The 23,698-nt window shown below is 38.0% G+C and overlaps 1 protein-coding gene across 3 annotated transcripts in view; it reads right to left on the bottom strand.

The window, feature by feature from the left end:
• Window positions 1–23,698, bottom strand: part of ERC2 (ELKS/RAB6-interacting/CAST family member 2) — a 975,821-nt gene that overhangs the window by 565,248 nt on the left and 386,875 nt on the right. For all 3 annotated transcript variants that reach the window (XM_054482044.1, XM_054482045.1, XM_054482046.2), the window contains one exon: window positions 11,639–11,806. In XM_054482044.1, the coding sequence (XP_054338019.1) occupies window positions 11,639–11,806 (168 nt within the window). The remainder of the gene's footprint in view (window positions 1–11,638; window positions 11,807–23,698) is intronic.

The raw sequence follows: 23,698 nt of genomic DNA, 5'->3' as shown, positions 1-23,698 counted from the left end.
TACTTGCCTCTGAATTTCCGTGAGAGGTTTGGGAACTCTGAAAAGTTATTTTTACATGTACTTATATCAGTTTTCTATTGCTGTATGACCAAATGCCACCAAATGACTTAAAACAACATCCATTTATTAGTTCACAGTTGTGGAAGTCAGAAGTCTGTCAAGGTGTGGCTGGGGTCTCTGCCTGGGGTATTACAAGGGTGAAATCAAGATGTTAGCCAGAAGAGCATCTCTCTGGAGGCTCTAGGGAAAAATTCACTTCCAAATCCATCATATTCATAGTCCCAGGCATTATTTCAAAGCATATACAACAGGGAAGTGGGAAAGCTCAGGGGTCCATCTTAGAATTCTATCTACCACAGTACTTTTGTTAGAGTTACAAATGACTTTTATAAACCATAATTGCATTATCTAAGGACTGATTATATGTGGGTGCTACTGCTGGTTCTCAAAATCAGCAATCTAAAAAGGAGGTATGATAAAAATGTTACGACAAAGGCCTCAAATTGCCATATAGTTTGTGTCATTAATTTAGAATACAGCTTCCATGAAAACAGTCTGTTTAAAGCAGTTACATATTTTAGTCTGCAAAAGTTGTAGTATAATCAGGTGAGTACAAAGGAAAGTACAAAGTACAAAGACTGCAGTATCAGAACAGTAGAAAGATGCTATTACTCACAATAACTGTGAAGCAATATGCCCCACAAGAACACATTACCCTTACTTTACATTTATTCTCATGGGAAACTAAAACATGTATTATAGACATTTTGAATCATGGACTTCCCTTACAATACAACATGATAAATGCCAATATAGATATGTGTAAAATTCTTCACAGCAAAGCAGAGTCCATTGGCAAACAAAAGATAAGTAAAAAAAGACAGAAAATTTTCCTTCCCATATAAATAAGGTTGATTTAAATCAAATGGCCTGGGAGTATGTGGGGAGAAAAACGAATCATCTGCAGACTGAAATATGTAAAGGCTCAACCGCCTCTAATCCCATTTCAAAAACTAGAAGCTATAGCTGGCAGCTTGGATTGACAGACGTGTCAAGATGCCTGTACCCGTTAGGGTAGCAGCCGTGGTCAGGGCACTCTGGGCATTTTTATTTTAAATCTTCAAGGAATTTTGCAAGTAATTATAAACAAACCTTTTTAAAAAAAAAATCCATCATAGTGAAATTGAGTATAGAATATGAGGTCTTAACCCAGAAGCAAATATTTATTTAAAAGAGAATTTGCCTCCCCTGGGTGGGATCAGCTTTTTCATTGAATGAGAATCAATTCTCAGCATGATCTGGCCCTGAACTGCATTTTTAAATAACACTGATAATTGTTATTGCCACTTGCAACTCACAAGGGACTAGAACATTTATAATATAGAAGTCAAAATGACTCTCAAACTTTAATTATAAAATATATTTGATTGCTAGAAGACATAAAGAATAGAAAAGCTCCCAAATGTGAAATCTGTTTCCTAAGTAGGCCAAGAAAGTGTGGTCCAGCTATATTAAATCACTTCTAATTCCACCAAATGCACTGTGCTGCCTCTTCCTGCCAAACCTTTGCAAATGCTATTCTCGCTTTGACTGGACAACTACTGCTAGTCCCTCATCTCTCAATTTAGTCATTATCTTTTCCAGGAAGTCCTCATTGTTCATCCCACTCCCCTGGCTAGGGAAAATGCCCCTCCTATGTGTAGTATACCTGGCTGATAGAGTACACATCATACACAGTCCTGTAACTTGCCTATTTAGTAATTTTCTCCATGAGTCTGAGCTCCCAGTGGGCAGAAATTATACCTTCTTCAATAGTATATGTATCCCCAGTACCTTTGAGGCAGCCAGCTCATTACAGATGCCAAATGTGGATTATTGGATGGCTGGACAGCAGGAGGGCAGGCAAACAAACAGGCCAGAGTAGGGCAATGGTGCCCAAGGCCTCATATGCCATAGGGACATGGAAAGAAGGAAAGGAAAAGTGTAATCAGATTCAGACACTTGAGTACAGCCCAGGCTCTGTCACTAATTAGCTCCATGACCCTACATAAGTCACATCATCCCTCAGGTACTCTATATCTTGAGTGGAGAAATGAAGAGGTTGGACTAGGAGGCTCCATCAAGTCTCTTCCAGGTTTACTGTTGTCTCATGTCTTCCTGTCTTCAAGACTGTCCAGGCTTCATCAGCATAACCAAAGTTACATGTCTTTTAAAATCAAATAATATTGGGTTGTGTACACTAGAGCCCAAAGGAAGAAAAATGGAGCTATGTGAAGACAGTGCCTGTAGATGCTGAATTAATGGATGAATGAATGGGCAGGCTTCCCTGACTCTCTTTAATTGTTCCATTAGAGGGTGAACTTTCCTAGCTTTGGTTCCTTTGATAATAAAATACCATTTCATTAATGTCATCTCTAGGAGAAGGACAATTTCAAATCCCTTAGAAGAAAAGCAATGTACACAAAGGAGGACGCTACTGAATTGTTGCTTCACAAAGGAGCTTAGTTTTACCAAGGAGGCCACAATCTCTATCCAAGAGACATGAAGCACACACAAAGTGACTTTTCAATATCACTTCATTGGAGCAAAATGGACTTCTGACCAACAGTATCAATCAATTGGTTAAAGTCACCAAGATGTTTTTTTCCTAAACCATCTCACCAACATTGGGGCAAATAATTCCAGCCAAGTGTAGCAGCCATGCACTGTTGGTGATTATTTACCCTGTGGAATTTAATTAGCACTAGAACCCTTGGCATCACCTTCGCACCATGATGAAGACACATTGTATTGGATGTGAGGGCGATCTGGCTGCAACATCTGTCACCCCATTGATGGTCAGGGTTGATTCGGCTGATCTGGCTGGAAGGCGGGTGTCCCCTTCCTCCCTCACCACTCCATGTGCGTCCCTCCCAAAGCTATGTGCTTGGTCAAAGAGGATGACATCCCCTATAGAGGAGGACCAATCTTCAGTCAAGGGCATACGAGTAGCTGTGCTCCCCTGTTAGAACCTCCAAGCAAGCTGTCAAGACACACTGTATCAAAGGATGCAAGAGCAAAGATGCTTATTCTTAGGTCTGGTGACATACTGCTACCCTACCAACACAAAATACATATAAATAACTTTCTGTGTAATATATTAAGTTAGATTTTTGTTATATTTTCCAAAACAAGAAAGACACTGTTTAAAAGAAATTTGGCAAATCACAAACACTAACCTGGATTATACTTTTTAATTGCAAATTTTTAGGCACTGTATTAGTTAAATCTACATTCAATCTACATTGAACAGAAAATTTTACCCTATCCCAAATGACTAGATCAAATGTATGAAAAGATATATTTAATGTGAATATAGAAATAAGATTTTCAACCCAAAAGGTTGATAAAATAAAGTGTTTTTATTTTCAGTCAGGAAAAAAAGTCATATTAAAGGTCACTATTTTTCAAATGACTGGAATGCTGGTATTAAGCCAAAGAAATTTAAACTGGGTGTTATCTGCTGGGTGAGCTATCTCTGTTCTGTCTTAATCAAATGCTTTATTCCTATTACATGTTCCCTGTACTACACCTGACTAGCACCCCCCTAACAAATTAGTTGGTATCATGATAAGAATGGTCAGATCAGTTTTAATAATTGCAATAATTTTCAGGGTTCAGGAGTGTCATATACACTCATATTTATATGATATATTTATATCATATTTATAAGTATAAATTTTATTTATACTTATATTTATAAGTATAGATTACTTATAAATATACTCATATTTATAAGTATAAGTATAAGTATAAACTATACTCATATTTATAAGTATAGATTACTATATGTGAAAATTATTAGAAATAGTAACAGTCCAAACACCATACACACTCATGTGCACACATACAAACATACATGAGACATTCAACTCTGTAAGCTGCCTAAAATAATGCCACAGAAAAAGTGCAGGTAAAAATGTTATGCATTTCAACTGAGATAATACTGAAAGGTGGGAGAAAGGTCTGTTATACTAAGTAAAAACTTTTAAGAAATGCTACCTCAAGGCAGGCGGCCTAGAGAACCAAGAGCAGTAGTGATCCTTACACAAGAAGGAAAGGACTTCTGTAGACCAGGGCTTCTCTGGATGATTATTTATTGGGGGGCAGGTGTCCTCTGCATATTAGGACATTTAGCAGCACCCCTGGAATAGACCCTACCCATGAGATGCTTATAGCATCCTCCCAGCTATAGCAACCAAAAATATCTCCAGACATTAGCAAATGTTCCCAGGGGAGTAGGGAGGGTCTAAGCCTCAGTTACAGCCCCTGGTTAAGAACCTCTGCCTTAGACCCATGGCCACCCTAGTTGTGATCCCAACCCCTGGGACACCAGGCTAGTTCCCGGCTTCAGATGCAAAGTGAGCTTGCCTACACCAAGGAGGTCAGACCTAAGTGAACAGCTCACTGCAAAGTGGAGCAGCTTCCCAGACCGTTTCCTCTCTGGACTTGGCAAGGAATGAGGGATCCCCCAACTCAAGAGTTCACCTTTGACTAGTCCAGGAAAGCTGCTTACATGTCTCAAATCATCTTCTGAGGTCTCAGTCCTTTAAGCCAACAACCAAAGGAAAGTGAAACTACCATCAGAGCAAACATGTCAATCCTTTAAAAATGAAGCAGCAAAAACAATCTTAGAATGGTACACAAAAGAGTTTCTGGGGGAAGAAAAATTAAACAGATATTGAAAGCCACCACAATCTTTCTTTTTTCTACATATAACTTATCATATTTTTAAATACAGACCTGGTGTTCTATTTTATTCATGTAAATCATTCCCTACTTTTTTTTAATTACATTATTTAGTGGCTGCATCTCTGCTGGTTTTGTCCTAAAAAGAGGGGTTCTTATATATCAACCTCAGGTATGTTGCTCAAATTGTAGTTTAGCTAATCTGTAAAAGTTAATGATCCCACTTGTCTCATGAGGGAAGCAGGATCATAAACTAGGAAAAACACAAGAATAGTGTGGTGGTTAAGAATAGCTCCATCCCTTTCCTGCCACGTCACTCTGAACGAGTTCCTCTCTAAACTACAGTCTCTCATTTTAAAAACCAGGATTATGATAGTGCCTATAAGCCATTAGGTCTGTTACAAGAACGCACAACCTAAGGATGCAAATCACTTAGTGCAGTGTCTGGTATACAGTAAGGGTTCAACCAATAGTATATAATATAATCATTTTATTATAAAAATAATTATTTGCATGGTCATAATTGGAAATGACCACATATAACCAGAAATTTCATTGTATCATTCTCATAAAATATCACCTTCCTAATATAACAATCCAATAAATTAGAAGTAAGAACTAGAGAAGGAAGCATTCTCTTTGCAGAATAAGATGATATTCTCTGTAAATACCACATTTCTTTTTATTAAAAAGGAAAAAGAAGGAAGAGTGGCGAAACACCCTTACTCAAACTTTCATCCCTTTTTACCTTCCTAGGGTAATAGAACCAAGGCTGGAGATGTTAGGTGTGGGTAGAGCAACAGCCATTTCCTCATCTGTGTTTTATTATTCATGGTATGGTTCCATCTTGCAGCCTACACAGAACATACCGTGCTGGGAACAAGAGTGGGTTTGACATTTTGCTGGGGCAAATGACTCTCCTCAGAGCTAACAATATTCTTGGGTGAGAAGTAGATCTCAAAGCAATTTCTCCTCTCCCAAGTTCTCATTCATTGAGAATTTGCTGAACTCATTTATTCACTCAATGCACATTGATCAAGGAGCATCATATGCCAAGAATTTTGTAAGAAGCTGGAGGTATCTTGATGATTATGGTTGGGGCACTCAAGCCCTGAGAGGAAAGCCAACATTCACCAAAGGGATGCATAATTCCAAACTGAACCAAGAAATAGTTCTCTAAGAGTGTAAAACCTCCCCCACACTGCAGTGTCAGCAAAGACTTCCCTGAGTAAGTGACATAAAAACAGAGCAGAAAGCTCAACTGTAAAGCTTGGAGTCACATATCCCAGACTCTTATAAAGGCAGGGTCTGATTAGATCCTGCCAATGAGAGTCAGTTGTGTGAAGTTTGGAGCTCTGTCCCAGGACTTTGACTCTTGACTGACAGTGCAATGTGAGGGCAGAGGAAAGAGGGTGAGGGAGAGCAGCTGTCAACAGAAAAGACAGCTGACCAGACACTCCTGGTTATGAAATCACAGTGGTGTTTGCCTTCTCTTGGTCTCTTAGGGCTGCCCTGGTTCTTGATCATCCCCAATCTGGTTCTACAGCCCAGATATTGGGACCCTGGATATTCTTAAAAAAATTCCCTTTTGCTTAGGGTAGCCAGAAGTGGCTTCTGCTGTTTGCATCCATCAAGTGATTTCCTTCTGGTAACGTGCCATATGTTGTTCTCCACTGCACTTATATTTAAGATTATGCATGTCTGTCTCCACAACTAGACTGTCAGTTTCTTGAGGACTGGAGATTGTCTCATTTCTCCCTGAACCTCCAGGAACTAGAGTGGTGACTGACTGACACATAGGAAACACTCAGTAAATGTGAAATGAATATGATTTTGCACATGTTCAAAAAATTAGGAGGTTTGCCAATAATAAGTATAAAAGCTCAACTAGATGTTTAAACACTGAGAAAGAGCTCAAGTGAGTCAAAAAGTCCTCCACACTTTACTTCAATTTTACACTAACATGGAAATCTCTATGTTCTGTATCTATCTTCTCAGGTATTACTTTAAACAAATTCTTTTTTCCAGAAGAAACTCAGTAATCCCACAGTGTCCTTACCCCTGAGGTTATCATCATTCAGAATTTTCACCACCATACTTCCAAATAGGTAAAATCAACTTGCTGAAGTGGAAAGGTCCATATACACCACTCCCAGGAGCCAACTCCATTCACCCCTCTCTGCCTTTTCCAACCAACAGGGCAATCCACAAAGTTCAGTAGGTAGCCAGTGGACTCGGCTTCCAGAGAGATTGCCATCTGTTTTTCTACCTTTAATAAATAAAGTACCTCTGCTCTATAAATTCACATCGCTTATGGGACTAAGGCCTAGAATGAAAATGGAGATAGAATTTTTGTCCAATTTTAATGGGTTTAAAAAAAAAATTTGTGGGTAGCAAGTTTATGCTGTAAGAATCTATGTGCTGCATAACAGTCTGAATTTGATCAGGTTCAAATAATGCTACCATGTCCTAAAATCCTGGGCATTATACACTTTCCAAATGTACAATGTCATCAGGGTTTTATGACATTTCCTACAAAAAACTCAATAGTCAGGTAGCACTTCATCATTTACAGTTTAAATTCAGGTATGGCAACAGAAAACTACAGCTGCAGCATGGAAACCGTACCGTTCTTCTGATTTCGGTGTCACAGCTCCACGGGAATATTTCACTAAACACTTTTCATACATGTGCATTTTTGTCCCCTGCTAAGAGAACTCCAGGTCTTGGAATTACAGACTACAGCCAAAAGTATGTTGGTAGGGCCAAAAATCCACTCTAGTTGATCTCTGTCTTCCTACAAAAGCTTCATCAGAGATGCTCCTCCACCTGGGGTTTTCTGTTTATTCAGCCTCACTTCCTTCTTCAAGTGATGAAATGCTTACAGCATCATGTCCATGCCTGTCTACATGGCTTATGGAGCACACAAGACTTCTGAGACCCAGAGCTCTGAAGGCAAAGCTGACAGATATGAAATGCAAGCCAAGCTTTGCCAGGGTAAACGTGGCCAGGAAAGGAGCATACCTAGTTCTACTGGCATCAAAACAGGGTTGCGAAAGAGTCTATAAGAAAGAAATATTAAGTAATACTGCATGTCTGACATTGACATGAGCTTATTATTCTTCCATGCCAACACACCCTAATCCAAAGCTTATGCTATTCCAATCCAAGCCTGCCCTAAAACAGCCATTTATGCTGAATGTAGTCTAAGCTCCAAGGAGTCTGAGACTTAAAGACAATGTTTCATTGGTCCATTCGTTTTTGTATTATTTCTACATTTTAAGTCAGCTTCTAAATCATATGCATCACTTCTCTAGGGATTATTTCCCTTTCACATTGCAGGTATAATAGAGCTCCTGTGGCTTTGCTACGTTGCCAGTGGTTTTATTTCCTCCCCAAATGTATTGGTAAACTTGGTTTAAAAACCTGAAGCTGAGCAACCTCTCCAAATAAACATGAAACATTTCCAAACCCATTATCTACATGGCTTAAACAAGTGATATCATAATCATGTTGCCAAAAGGAGCCATAATATACAACTGGTTTTGTTCTAGAACTTCCAAACTGGTTCCCAAACCTTTGAGTCTGGCTGTGGAGGAAAGTTTAAAATTCTGCAAAACATTTGCATTGGCAAAAGTGGTCATTTGTCACTTAGGCATTGGAAGTGCCATCCCAAAATATTCACTGAGAAAACTGTTGTCATTTATTCCTCAAGAATGAGCGCATTTAGTCTCAACTTCTGACAAAATGAACAAGTGTGATATTTTTCCCTAATTCACTCTCGCACCTGGTGTCATCATCCTAAAAAGTGAAATTTAAAAAAAGGCTTATTCTCTTCATTTACATTAATTATTTTCTTATATATTCCTAAAGACAAAAAACACTTTTATCTGGGCTATGTGACCTTGGGCAAGCTTACCATAAGCCTCAATATTCCACAATTCCTTAGATTAATAATTGTGCCCATCTCACTAGGTAGTGATCAAGAGCAAGTAAACAGTGCATGTAACAAGCACTATTTACATGAGTAAACAGAGTAGTCAGCATACAGTGTTCAATATAAGTAAGTTCAATAAATGTAAGCTTTTGTTATTATTTGCAGCTGGAGATTTTAAATGAAAAATCTTCTGAATCATTAGAACATGCTGCAAGACAGGCTACTATAACCATCTCTCTGTTATTCCCACGAACCCTAGACAGCCCCTTCAATTCAAGGGTCCTTAGTAATCTCTGCTCAGCTCTCTTCTAAATTTCTGTGTCAATTAGCTAGTGCTACAAGAGGAGGATCCAAAGACCAGGACCTTGTCCATGAAGAGCTCCACAGAAATGAATTAATAATATGATTCATCAAATCACCAATATCCTGAGAGTTTCTAACAAATGCAGCGTCTCTACTTTTAACTCTTTGGTAAAGCCTCTATAATTTGGTTTGAATCTAAGTTTGTTTTTAAAATGTGACAGACACTATTCTGTACATGAATGTACCATTTAGGCTCTGGCTGACCATAACAGAACAGGAAGAGACTCACTGGCTCTCAGAGTTTAAGAAAGATTAGAAAACTCACTTATGAAAAGCCAAAAGCATGGGGAATATCCTAATAGATATTAGAATGCATTGATAATCTAATCACAGCCTCTGCACCGAAACAAATGAATGCCAGCTATTGTTGTCATCTTTGCATAGCTCGGTCCTTGAATCAAATTCACAAGAACAAGTGCTCCTGGCAGTAGGGGGTAAGCATGTAATATAACCTTGGCCAATCAAATGCTCCTACCCAAGACTTTAACTCTGGAGCAAGTTCATTTATCCATTCATTCAACAAATATTTATTAAGCATTGAGTATCTTTTGGGTACTAAAGATACGAGGGAAAAGTCTGCCTTTTTGGAATTTATATTCTAGTAATATGAATGAACAATATATATATTTAAATATATATTTATTTATATTATATAAATTTTAAATATATATATACATACACAAACATATTTGTCAGATGGTTAAAAGTTCTAATTAAAAAAATAAAACTGGATGAGAGAAGACAGAGGGCAGGAATGTGGGTGGTCATGCGATTTTACGCAGGATGGACAAAAAAGGCCTGTAACAAAGCACTACTTGAACAGAGACCTGAAAGAAGCAAAGGCATGAGCCATGTGGCTATTTCGAGCAGTTCTGTCAATAGGAACATAATGTGAGTCACACAGGTAATTTTAAGCTTTCTAGTAATTACATTAAAAAAGTAAAAAGAAACAGGTGAAATTCATTTTCATTTACCTGATATGTCCAAAATATTTTCATTTCAACATATAATCAAACTAAAAAATGATTCACAAGAGAGCTTCCTTTTTTTTGTAATAAGTCTTCCAAATCTGATGTGCACTTCACACTTGCAGCACATCTCAGTCAAGGCCTTAATCATGAGTCACTGTGTGGCTCCTGACTACCACAATGGGCAGCACAGGCTCAGAATTAAAGTGTTCCCGTAAAGTCTACAGTAAATGTCAGGTACCAAGAGAGCATGCCTCACGTGTTTGCAGAAGAACACAAAGGCCACAGTGACTGATGTAGTCTGAGCAAAGGGGAAGGCAGTGAGACAGGAGGCCAGACTGGCCAGAGGGAGCCCAATCCTGCAGGGTGTCCTGGGCCTTCCATTGTTACTCTGAGTAACAATGGAAGCCAGTGGAGGTGGGGACAGCTCCATGGACCTCTGACCTGTGCAGCTGCACAGGTCCCTACGCTTGGTTTAATGCTCTGAGGTTACCATCCTGAAATTCTCAATTCTGGGACAGGGGCGTCATATTTACATTATGCAATGGACCCCCAAAATTATGTAATTGGTTGTGACTGGAGAGTTTTTATCAGAGTGACATGAACTGTTTTATGCATTATAAGGATTAATCCAGTTTCTGTGTTAAGAATAGGCTGTAGGAAACATGACAAGAAAAACATCTGGAATGCTGTAGATCAACGCCAGGTGAGAAATGATGATGGCAGGTGACACCAAGAACAGGGGACAGTTAGTTCCATTTGCTGCAGCAGAGCACCTGACAACATGCCTGTGGATGGCAGCACCCAGGCCAGAGGCTCCTACGGCCCACCATTGATTTCCACCTAGTTTCCACTCTGGCCCCCTGTTCATCTGAGAGCCTTGTATCTTCCCAACACATTTTATTTTTTTTGTAAAAGAGCAGCCATTGGTTTCTCTTCTCACCCACCCTTTTACTAAGAGAAGGCAGGATACTCAATGGTCCCACTAAAACTATATACAGTAGCAAATAGGAATTCACCAAAAGAAAATCGGGATGCTATCACAAAATCAGGGTCCCCTATAAGGGAGAAATCCAGCTGCTAAAGGAAGGAAGGAAGAGCCCTAACAAGGTCGAGCATCTTCTGTGTTGCATCACTGTGGCTGGGAATTATTATACATTCTTTCCATTGATTTCAATTAAGTAATGGGTGTAAAACATTATCCCTGCCTCCCAAAAATCTATATGGGCTTCGCAGAATAGGATCTACTACAGTTTATGTGAATATCAGATGTATCTAAAATACATTCAGGACCCACAAATACATTGCTAACTCTCAGTAAGGAAGAAAAAATTAACTTTTGGGACCTTTGGTTATTTTAGATTTGTATCTAAATTTGTACAATTCTCTCTATATTTAAGCTGGCAAATAAAAAGTAATCATCACTATTTAGTTTCTAGGTAATCAAATAGAAAATTCATCAAGCAATGCTAATATTGACATGACATAACTACCAGTAAGTGAAATACCAGTATGAAAATCAGCCTATTCTTCCTAATCCAAGATTCATAAAAGATCACTTATTTTCCATGTGCTCAAAATTTTTCTAAAATGACAAAACATGGATGATACCCCGCTTGAAGGGCTTATGTCAGCTACTCACCTTTTTCTGAAGAACATTGATTTTTCTTTCCTTCACTTCTAACATATCTTTCATGTCACGAATCTCACCGGCCAGTGTCCCCTTCTCTTCTGTGAGGTCCTGCAGCTGTTTTGTTTTTTTATTGAGGAAAGATTCTTTTTCTTCCAGTCGTAATCTCAGCGCATCTACCTGAAATCAGGAAAAAGACAGAAGGTTGTGGTTTTACAGAAAGGTCATCAATAACCATAAATTGTGCCCTTTGAGGAGGCAGGGCAGCAGCATGTTTACGGAGCAAGGCGCAATGGAACCCTGCATATGGCACCTCACTGCCCCGCATTTTAACAGCCTACATCCTTCTTAAAGCCCTATTGTGTGCGCATCTCAATAGTGATACTTTAAAAAAAAAGACTTCTATGAAATAAGACATTATGAAATAGTAGTAGGTTCCCATGTTTGTTTCCCTACAACAAAATGTTTGTTTAAGCTTGGAAACAGAGCACATCAATACTCCCATGTCTCTCTGAGAGTCCAGGGAGGATAAAATACTGCTCAAGCTTTGCAGCATCGTCCTGAAATACGGAGAACACAATGAGCCGTGCCATGGACATCCGGAGGAACAAGATTGACATATAGAGAAACACTCCTAAATTAGAAAAATACATGTTGCCAAAAGGACACTCATGCTGCTGGAGGAAGAAAATAAGACAGAAATGAAACACCCATTCTCCAGCCTCATGAAAGACTGCTTTCCAAATACTTTTAAAGAAAAAAAAAAGACAAATCATACAAAAAAAAATTCCTCTTTGTAACTCAGCTCTAAAATTTAAAAAAATTATAATTCCTGCTTTTCAAATGTTGTTAATAAAAAAGAAAATATGTTTTTTTTTAAATTTAACATTCTGAAGCCCATGTGCAAAGAAAGGTCTATTTCTAGACTACTCAGACTAGATCACAGAAAAATATCACTGGGGTGGTAAAAAAAAAATGAGACAACAAAAAGAATACGAAGACCATCAGAATACCATTTTGAGTTAATTTTCTGTAGCATTTTAAAATTGTACTTTTTTGATATACAACACCATATTTGTAACCATGTTTATAAATGTACACTAATCCAGTCTTAAAATGCAACTGTGACAAACACTTTATTTGAAGGATTATTGTCCTTAATTATTGACAATGACAGACTATGAGATTTCCAAGAGTCTTATCCTCAGCTAAACAATGACATTCAATAAGTTACTCCCAAGGCATTTACTTTTTTTATTGGATATATATATAAAAAAAGATTAGGACCCTTTGCCACAATTATTTTGCTGCCACTTCAGCAGATACTACTGTTATGGTCTGAATGTGTTGCTCAAAATTCATAAATTGAAATTAAATTCCCAATACAATAATATTAAAAGGTGGGGCCTTTAGGAGGTGATTAGGTCATGAGGGCAAAGTGCCTCATGAATGGGACTAATTGCTATATAAAAGAAGCCCAAAGGAATTCATTCACCCCTTCCACCATGTGAGAACACAGCATGATGGCACCATATATGAAGCACTGATTGATCTCTCATCAGACAAGAAATCTGCTGATGCCTTGATTTTGGACTTTCCAGCCTCTGCAACTGTAAGACATAAATTTCTGTTGTTTATAAGCCACCCAGTCTTGGTGCTTTGTTCTAGCAGCCTAAATGAACTAAGACAACCACCATGATTTATTTTTTCTGGATCATTAAAGACACCTTAACATGTGATTGTATGTCAAAACCAGGGTTAGAACCATCCAGGAACTAACTCTTCAAGGATCAGTCCTGATACCTTTGGCAAAGGATGTATGAAGTAACTCTTTGTCAGTCTCCTTGATGTGGGAAAGGAATATGTTATGTTTACTACAACAAATCAAAATTAAATAAGATTATATAGAACAGGGGTCCCCAACCCTCGAACCGGTTCCGGTCCAGGTCCTGTTAGGAACCAGGCCACACAGCAGGAGGTGAGTGTCGGTCGAGCATTACCACCTGAGCTCCGCCTCCTGCCAGATCAGCAGTGACATTAGAATTTCATAGAATCTAATGAACCTAGATCCCTCACACGTGCAGTTCACAATAGGGTTCACTCTCCTATGACAGTCTAATGCCTGATGATCTGAGGTGGAACAGTTTCATTCCTAAACCATCCCCCCACACCCCATACCTCTTCATCTGTGGAAAAACTGTCTTCCACAAAACCGGTCACTGGTGCCAAAAAGGTTGGGGACTGCTGATATGGACAGTGTAAGAGACATGTCCACAAAATGATTTTTATAGAGATGCCCACAGCAACATTGTTCATAATGGATCACACAGGAAACAACACAAATGTCTATCAGTAAATGAATGGATAAATAAAATGGTGGTATATTTATATGGAATATTATCTATCCATAAAAAGGAGTGACCTGCAGATATACACAATAACATAGGTGAATCTCAAAAGCATCCTGAGTGAAAGAATCTAGAGGATTTATGGCATGACTGTGTTTCCATTTCTGTGAAATTCTAAGAGGTGAAAATAATCTATGAGGTGACAGAAATGAGAGCAACAGTTGCCTGGGGTGGAAGGTGGGAAGGGCTGATTATAAAGGGACAGGAGGGTATTTTTTGTTCTCTAAATTGATTAGGAAGAGTGCAGAACAGTTACCTGGTGTACAAAATTGTCAAAACTCATTGAACTGTACACTTTAATAATTTATACTTTGATATACAGTTATAATTTACATTTCAATAAATTTGAAAAATATATGAATACATAACTAAGAATTAACAAATATCTTACAACAATGTCTTTCATGAAAGAGAGAGGTCAGAACAAAACAAAACACCAACCTGGGAACTAAATTACCTTATAACACAACTGGGAGAATGAAGTGGGGGTTGGATAAGGTTCCCATGGGTGATGAGGTATTGAGGTGATGAGGTATTGGGGTGATGGAAGGACTTAATCTTCACCCTTCATAACAGGAAGTCAACAGATAGTAGCTACACCAGCAATCAGGAAGTAGAGAAGCAAGTAGGTTATTTAGAGATATCAAAATAACCAAACAAGAAGAGTTAAAAGGGTTTGTCTTAGGGGAAAAAAAATGGAGCAGGGGAAGAAGAGGATTGCTGCATCTCATAACAAAAATTTTCAAACATTTTGCTTCCTTATCCTATAGGCAAGTAAAATTTGAATGGAAAGAAAAAAAAAGAATAAAGAAATCAAAAACAAAAATGATACAAGAATGCCATAAGAAACCAATAGAAGATATACAAATACCCAACAAACATATGAAAAATGCTCAACATCACTAATCATCAGGGAAATGCAAATCAAAAAAACCACAGTGAGAATACCACCTTATCCTAGCCAGAATAGCTATTATTAAAAAGTCAAAAAACAATAGATGTTGGTTTGGATGTGGTGGAAAGAGAATGCTTATACACTGCTGGTGGGAATGTAAATTAGTAAAACCTCTATGGAAAACAACATGGAGATTTCTCAAATAACTAAAAGTCAATCTACTATTCCATCCCACTACTGAGTATCTACCCAAAAGGAAAGAAGTCATTGCATCAAAAAGATACCTATATGTGTATGTTTATCACAGCACAATTCACAATTGCAAATATATGGAATCAACCTATGTGCCTGTCAAAGAATAAGTAGATAAGAGTAGATAAAGTATGATAATATGTAAGATATATATATGATAAGAATGAAATAATGTCTTCTGCAGCAACCTGGATGGAACTGCAGGCCATCATTCTAAGTGAAGTAACTCAGGAATGGAAAACCAAATACTGCATGTTCTCACTTCTAAGTGGGAACTACGTTCTAGGTACTGCATGTTCTCACTTGTAAGTAGGAACTAAGTTCTGGATACACAGAGGCATGTGAAGTGGTATAATGGACATTGGAGACTTAGAAGCAGGAAGGGTGTGAGGAGGATGAGGAAAAAAAAAACTACCTATTGTGTGCAAGGTACACTACTCAGGTGATGCGTACACTAAAATCCCAGACTTCACCACTATACGATTTACTCATGTAACCAAAAACTACCTATACCCCTAAAGATACTGAAATTTAAAAATTTTTTTAAAAAAAGAAAAGTTCAGGGCAGCAGAGGGTGGCATTTAAAAGAAAAAAAAAGTCAATAGGAACAATAGAAAGAGGACACTTAAGTTTTTAGGACTGGTTCTGCTTTTATCTGCCTGAGAGGATCAGGACAGATAACTCTCATTTCCCCTCCCCAGCATTTCAGCCTCAGTTTCTCCATCTATAAAACCAAGAGGTGTGAACAGATCATACCTGACATCTTAGGATTTTTAAAGGCAGGAATGCATTTTTGGTAGAATGCATCAGGGAAGGATGATGATATTAGCGATAAAGAAAAATTATTGGAGTAGAATATCTTTTCTTGCTCCTTGCCAAGAAAGGGGTGCCTAAGTTGTGTTTCTAAAGGTCAAAGGTGACAGGGAAGTTGGGGGAGTAGAGAGTTTTTCCAGTTTCTGCTCCAGTGAGAAGGATGAAGCTGGGAGGTTCCAGTAGGGGAAGGGGTGGTCACAGATGTGTGGAGCCCCCAAGCCCTAATGGCCCTGACTGCATTACAAGAGAGGGTGGACATTCTGTGACTGGGGAGGAGAATGGCAGATTCTTCAAATAGCTAATAGCTGTGCCCCTTCTCACATAGCCAGAAAGATATAGGGCCTGGAAAGGTGGAGGGGTACTCATGTCCTGGGGATCTTCCTCTTCCTAAATGAGAATTCATGACAGGTGCACTAAAGATGATGCCCTAAAGATGGGCCACAGATTCTCATGTGGCCCATTTTTGTTTAAAGTTACCTTCATCTACCAACCTGGCATAACACCACTCTTCTCTTTGGGTTTTCGTTACATCTGGTGAAAAAATATGATTTTTGAGTTTATGCACAAACATAGGCATTTGGTGGATTATTGGAAAATTGGCAGAACATGCTGAACACTCTGGATTATAGCAGTGGTTATAAAGGGGTTACAATCAATTGTAGATATTTGCACATGGGCTTACCAGGACTCAGTGTGATTCTGAGAAGAAACACATAACTGAGGTCCCATTTGCCCTGCATCCTACCTATCAAAGCTGGATGGATTATATCTAGACTAAAGGAAATGCCTAATATCCAAACTGTGATATAAATAAATTACAATATGGGAGGTAGTGAGTGGTGCTGGAGAGAGTTTAGAAAAAGACACTCTGTAATCATGAGAGAGAGAGTCAAGGGCTCTTAAAATTATTTGGTGTTGAGTGAAGAGGCAGAGAAAAATATTCCACATACCCAAACATTTTAACTTTTATGTCTCTACCTGATGTTGGAATGTAATCTAGACTTTAAGGCTTAACATTTATAGCACCTTCTCGCCATGTGTGATCTATCAGTGCCCTGTCGCATCTTCCCAAGCCCAGAAGAAATAAAAAACAACCCTAGCTGTGAGAATATTTCTCCAGGAACAAAATGGAGAGCGAGAATGGTTGTGATCAGCACGTTACTCAAACACCCAAATTCAACATGGCAGGAGGGAGCCTGTGCCAGCTGAGGTCTTCTGTTTGGGGGTTTATTTTCCATGCACTGCAAAGTGTGTACTTAACTTCAAAGGAATTTGGGTCGTGCCTTTCAATCACCTTCACTCTGTCTTTAAAGTTTTGCACTAGAAACTTTTTCAGGGTCTTTTTTTTTTTTTTTTAAGATGAAACTTTGACATGAACCACAGGCAATTCACAAGCAACATTAGCCCAGTGTGCAGTAAGCAAGTATGACATCATCTCTAAAGTCAAATATGAACTTCCAGATGGTGCAAAACCACAAGCAGCCACACAAGCCTTTGGATGCACTGAAGTTTAAATACAGAGAAGATAAGGCAAGAAAAAATGCATTCTATTAAAAATTAGAATATCTAGTTCCAAATTAGGTATCAATGACTGAAATTAAAGTTCCCCTCACTAATATTCTGACTCCACTCAACAGAGTACATCACTTAAAACAGAATCAGAAAAGCCTGAAGTCTAGATTATATTCCAACATCAGGTAGAGACATAAAGTTAAAATGTTTAGGTATATGGAATACCTTTCTCTGCTTCTTCACTCAACACCAAATAATTTTAAGGGCCCTTGACTCTCTCTTAAACTTTGGCAGTTGACTCAATAATAAAACTTGGCAAAGCAAAGAGCACCATCATTTCCCAGAAAAACAAAAGAAAATTAGAACTGTATGATATAGTCAATGCACAAAGACCCAGAAGGTTGAATTTCCAATTTTTACATATGACTTAACCACATGGGAACTAGTCATCTAATGTTAAAACTAGGACAATCTTTCCATTTTAAGGGAATTGCTCATTTCCTTTTGATCCATTTGTGTGTGTGTGTGTGTGTGTGTGTGTAAGAGCATGTGACATATGAAAATTTAACCTTTTATCTGGCAGTATAAAACATAAAACATTTGTTATCACTTCAGTTCCAGGTAATAACTTGAAAGAAAAGAACCATGGCAATGAAATTGGCAAAACATTGCCAAAATCAGAGTTAAGCATTATTAATCTTCATGTCAGCACCCAGGAATTATAACCAGTTCCAATGGTGAGGTATGTTTCTAGAAGTTCTATACATAAGACACTCGACCTTTCTGCCGTATTTTATGTGCACCTTCAGAAACGGTTTCAATGTTGTGACAAAACACTAAGTGCTACTTGATGTGCCATAAATAATTTCTAAAAATCAAACGGTTCATTTCAATCTTAAAATGACTACTGCAACACTTGAGAGAAAAAAACACTTGAGGGAGAAAAAGGGGCCACTTGAAAATTTTCACAGATTAAATACTACTTGCTTGACAATGCTTCAAGAATTGAATAAACAGGCTATTACAAAGAAAAACTTTAAAAGAAAATGAAACTGGAACACTCACAAAAGCTCCCAATATAGTTTTATTTCACATTCAAAGCTTCATTTGTTTGTTTTTCCTAATCGTAGACTTGAGTTAAGGGTATATTTGAATTTGATTCAACTTGCAATCATTCAAACGGGAGACAGTTTCAAAGTTGGAAGTATGCATAATGTACACAGCCTCCAAAGACACAAACACTAAAAATAACCTAAAATCTAAAACTTGCTTGGTAGTAACGACTAGTTCTCACTCACATCCAACTCTCCTTTCCTCCTGAACACAGGAAAGATCACACTTCTCAGGCACCTTTTGGGAAGATGAAACTTTGTGTTTTCTTCGGGACATGTAAGCAGAAGTGAGGTACATCACTTCCTGTCTGTTTCACACCACACTCCTTTTCTTCCTCAGAGATTGTAGAGGCTACACTTTCCAGATGGTGGAGACACAAGATGGCAGAACCTCCCTAAGTCTGGATCCTCAAGTGATTGTGAGAAACAGGTTCTCCCCCAAGTCCTCAATCCTTAAAATGGGTTGGACTTACAGTATGATGAGTTAAATAGCTTAGAAATTATTATAATAAACTCCTATGATTTTGCTACAAAGTAGGCACCTTAAAACTAAAACTGTTTTTTTGTCTTAGAGATTGTCATGATTCTAAAGAATTATGGCTATGTACTTCCTTTCACTCTTTCTATATATAGGACCTTCAACTTCCCTTCTCCTTTCATCCCAAATCCAAAGAAGGGGGAAAAAAATGACAGAGGGCCAAAGACAGAGCTAAGAGGAAGAAGCAGTAGAACCTTGGGGGAGTAGACATGGGGGTTAAAGATCAAAGCCTCGGGAAAAAGAGAGAGAAAGGACTGAAGAGGAAAGATCCCCTTAAGCTCATCAACTTGAGTTTCAGTTTGGATAGACAAGCGGCTCAGGTGGGTATGTTTTGCAACATCCTCTGCAATGCAAATATATATGTTCAACTAACTCATAACAATGGCCTTTCAAATGTCATGAACAGTTCTAAGGTATTACAAGGAAAATGGAGATAATAACAGTACGTCCTTCATTGAGTTATTCTGAGTATTAAATAACACATGTAAAGCACTTAGCATGGTACCTGGCACCTAGAAACACTCAATAAATTTTTGCTATTGTTATTATGCTTTATTATTCTACTTTCCACAGCCTCTAATTCAGTGATTTATATACTGCAGGAATGCAATAAAGGTTGCTGATCAACAGCCCTCAGGAAGAGTGGAGAACCAGCAAATAAGGTTTTGTGCTCTAACATGTACTGAGGCGTTATATTGTTTGACATTTACTTAAAAATATTTCAGCATGCACTCTATGGTATGTGTGCAGTGTGGAGGGTTGTGTGGGTGGGGGGACAGATGGGTGTATTACCCAACTGGGAATAAGTCCTCCAGAGTTAGTTAATTAGCTATGAAAGACTTTAATTAAAAGCTAACATTCCAGAGTCAGCTACCAAAAATACCTCAATATTCTTTATATTTGATGGACAACTGAAAATTGTCAATTAACATAATTGATGTGAGGAGTGATTTCTCCCTGGTGAAGTGAATGGTATTTGAGATCTGTGCATTGGCTAGAAATGTTGCGCAGGCATGTCCACTCTTCTAAGAGCAAGGTTTAAGACTGTGTGTCCAAAATAATTATGAGGCAAGCCACATCTGTACGTTTACATTTTTTAATAGCCACATTTAAAAAGTAAAAAGAAACACTGAAATTAATTTTAATAAAATATTTAATATATTATATCTAAAATATTATTACTCAACCTGTAATCAATATGAGAAATATTGAGATACTCTACATTTTTTGTATTGTCTTCAAAATCTAGCTTTTTTTATATACTTTTAGCACACCTCCATGAGGATTAGCCATATTTCAGGTGCTCCATAGCCACATGTGGCTCATGGCTACCATATTGGACAGTGAAGGTCTATGACTCCAGTAAGCCCAAAATCTTCAACCCTTGGAATGGAATGCCACCTAGGCTTAGAATTTCAATCTCCCTTGCATATTGATGATTCAGGGAGGATTTTGGCCCAAAAGCAAACAGAAGGTTGGCTGAGCCCTGTCACAAGACATAGCATCACACTGACTTAGAGAGAAGCTTTCATGAGCATGAAGCTTCCAGAAAAACAGAGAGCTGGAACTTCAAGGAGTGCTCAGGGAAGTTGTACAGCTGTGATGTACTACACGGAGGCCAGGTGGTGGGGCAGGAGTCCTGCCTTCTTCCCTTCTCTAACCGTCAGGGGCTACTGACCTCTACAAAAGAAAATTTCTGATGAATAATCATCAATGACCTTGATGGCTGGTAATTCAGCTAGCATGAATCTTTCTGGATTCTTGATGAAAGAAGAACTCAGAATAATCACTGCTTTCAAAAACTCTTTCACGTCAATCTCTAATTATAGCAAAAGTTGCCGTTCAGAAAAAAATGTCCTTCAGCAGCTGCATCATCAAAAACTGGCTCTACGGATGAGGGTGTGCCCATCTCTTACCCTATGCTCAGTTACATCCTCCTACTCTTTAACTTCTGCAGCTATTTTAATTTCAGATTTCTCTCCTGTCTGTAGTTAACCTTTTTATAAGCAGTAACCAGAATCATTTTTTCATTCATTCAATAAATATGAAGAATCAATTCTGTGCCAGGCAACATTCTAGTGTTAGGGATATAGCCTTTTAACAAGACAGTCAGGTTTGTGATTTATTGAAACATACAGTTGTAAGGCTGGAGGTAGTGGAGGTAGAACAAATAAGTATTATGTCAATATCATTTAATAAATACAAGTTTTAGCATAAGAGTGGAGTAATACAGATATAAACTCTAAGAACTTAAATACTTAAATAAAAGCCTTGTAATACTAAATTCAAATTGGAAATTTTATGAATACATGATATATTTTCGTATTTTCTTTTTTTTTAGATCTGGGTTCGTTATGTAATGGTGAGGTTTGGGTCTTCTAGTGTACGCATCACCCAAATAGTGAACATTGTGCCCAATAGGTAATTTTTCAATGCTCACTGGCTCCCCTGACCCTTCCTCTTTTTTTTTATTTCTAGCTTTGTCCACTTTAGACCTAGAAAAAAAATTGACCACCTAAGTAGCGATGAGAACCCACCCCAAGTGCCCAAATTGTGATCTCTAAACCATTTTTCACTAAAACAAATCCACTTTCATTGTAGAAATGATTGATTTTAGGTCTAAGGCAGGATGCGCAGGTGAGTTCAGAATGCCTTGTTGAACCAGAAAGCAAGGAAGTTATTAAAGACCAATAGAGTCTTGCTACTGGTCAAGGATGGGATAATTTGATGCACTTTTTCTTTAAAATTCGCTCTGGGTGTTCTATGGAAAACAGGCACTAGGGGACAGAAATGGAGGCTGGGGACAGGTGAGAAGCTGCTGCAGTGAGCCGGAAGGGAGAAAGTGGCTGTCACAACTAGGATGGAGGTGGTGGAGAGGGGGCACATGGCTGTGTTTGTGATGCATTTTGAGATACAGAAGACAGCTGGCAGAACTGAGGATTTGTATGTGTAGGGATGAAAGGAAGGAAGACATCAAAGAAGACTCCTGGTTTGCTAGCTGGAAAAACTCAGTAGACAGTGGAATTATTGCCTGTGCTGTGGAAGACTGGGGAGAACTGGACTTGAGGAAAGGAAATCAAGAGTTTAGGATTAGGCATATGTACTTTGAGATGGCTAGGAAACATACGAAAAGCAAATGGCTATATTATTTGGAAGCTCCCAACACAAAAGAAGCTGGACTGGAGGCTGATCTACATTTGGATGGGCAGTCCTGTAATTATATCAACGTTTCCCCTAATGACCAGGTAGGACACCTTCTGCACATTTACAGATTTACTCCCGTTTCGATGCAGCTCTCTGAGACCAAATTAACAAAAATATGTAAGGAGAGGACATCGACATGGTTGAAAACTGAGAGAAATCCCTTTCCTAAAAGGGCCCCTGCTTTTAGGTCTTTTGCTGTAAGGTCTCTTCCTCTCACAGTCATGGATAACAAGAGATTTGGTCATTTCAACTGAGCCTTTGGCCTTTCAAGGCGTCTAGTTAATGTCAATGATATATTTATCCTCCTGTTGATACCTACAGTCAGTAGAGTAATACTGAATCAGAGATAAAGGACTATATAATCCCACTTCTGTGTGCTGACTTCATTTAGCAGTCGAAGATTTACACACTTGACAAGAAAAAAAAACCTATATTATATTTAAAAACATTTAGATAGCACAAAGAAAAACAATAATGATTGTATAATAAAGTGCTTCATAATTTACAGTACACGTTTCTCTTAGGTTGTCTGTTCTCATACAATTTGAATTCAAAAAATAGAATTCAGGGATATTTAGTATCATATAACTACATATATCATTTAAGCTGTGCTTATAAAAGTTAAGTTACAATCACCAACTTGTTAATAATGCAGTCGAGATTTTCAGGTTGTAAAAATGCATTTGTCATGCCTACCTGTCAAAAAATTATACCCAAGTCCCACATGCCACCTACTTGAAGAAAACAATGCTGGGTTGAGAGTGCTTTGTATCACCTACATGGGAGAATTCATATCATATGTGAGTTAATAATTCAGCCAACTTTATAAACCTGTTTTCATACTTAAGTTTTTGGCTACTTCTTACACTAAAATTAGGTGGTTTTAAGTGACTAGTCCAAAGTTCAAAATTTAATGCTCAGTTCAGTTCCAGCAAATTTCTGAAAACACATGGGAATTGTAACTCATGTGTTAATACTTAAAGTTTTCGTTAATAAAACTTCCAACACTAACCTTACCTCATTGAACTTACCTCACTGATTTTTATGCTCACTATAAAACTATAGCTGTCATAATATTTTTGAATTACTACAAAAGGAAGTAAGCCATTCCAAAGTCAATGTTATTTTGCAACATGATGATAGTTATAAATTCAAAATACTTAAAACCAATTTGCAAAGCTATCAATCTTAGTACCTCCTAACATTTATAAACCCCATCTTCAAAACATTTGCTATTACCAAAAAAAACAAGTCTAAGAAAATATGAGGTATCATTCATATTGTGCTTTCCCTTCAGGTAAGCACATTAAATGTAAGCATGAAATTGTGTTTTAACAT

The sequence above is a fragment of the Pongo pygmaeus genome, chromosome 2 (assembly GCF_028885625.2).
Source record: "Pongo pygmaeus isolate AG05252 chromosome 2, NHGRI_mPonPyg2-v2.0_pri, whole genome shotgun sequence".
Taxonomy (NCBI): domain Eukaryota; kingdom Metazoa; phylum Chordata; class Mammalia; order Primates; family Hominidae; genus Pongo; species Pongo pygmaeus.
Note: the sequence above shows the minus strand (reverse complement) of the source record. Positions and strands in the feature narration are given on the sequence as shown.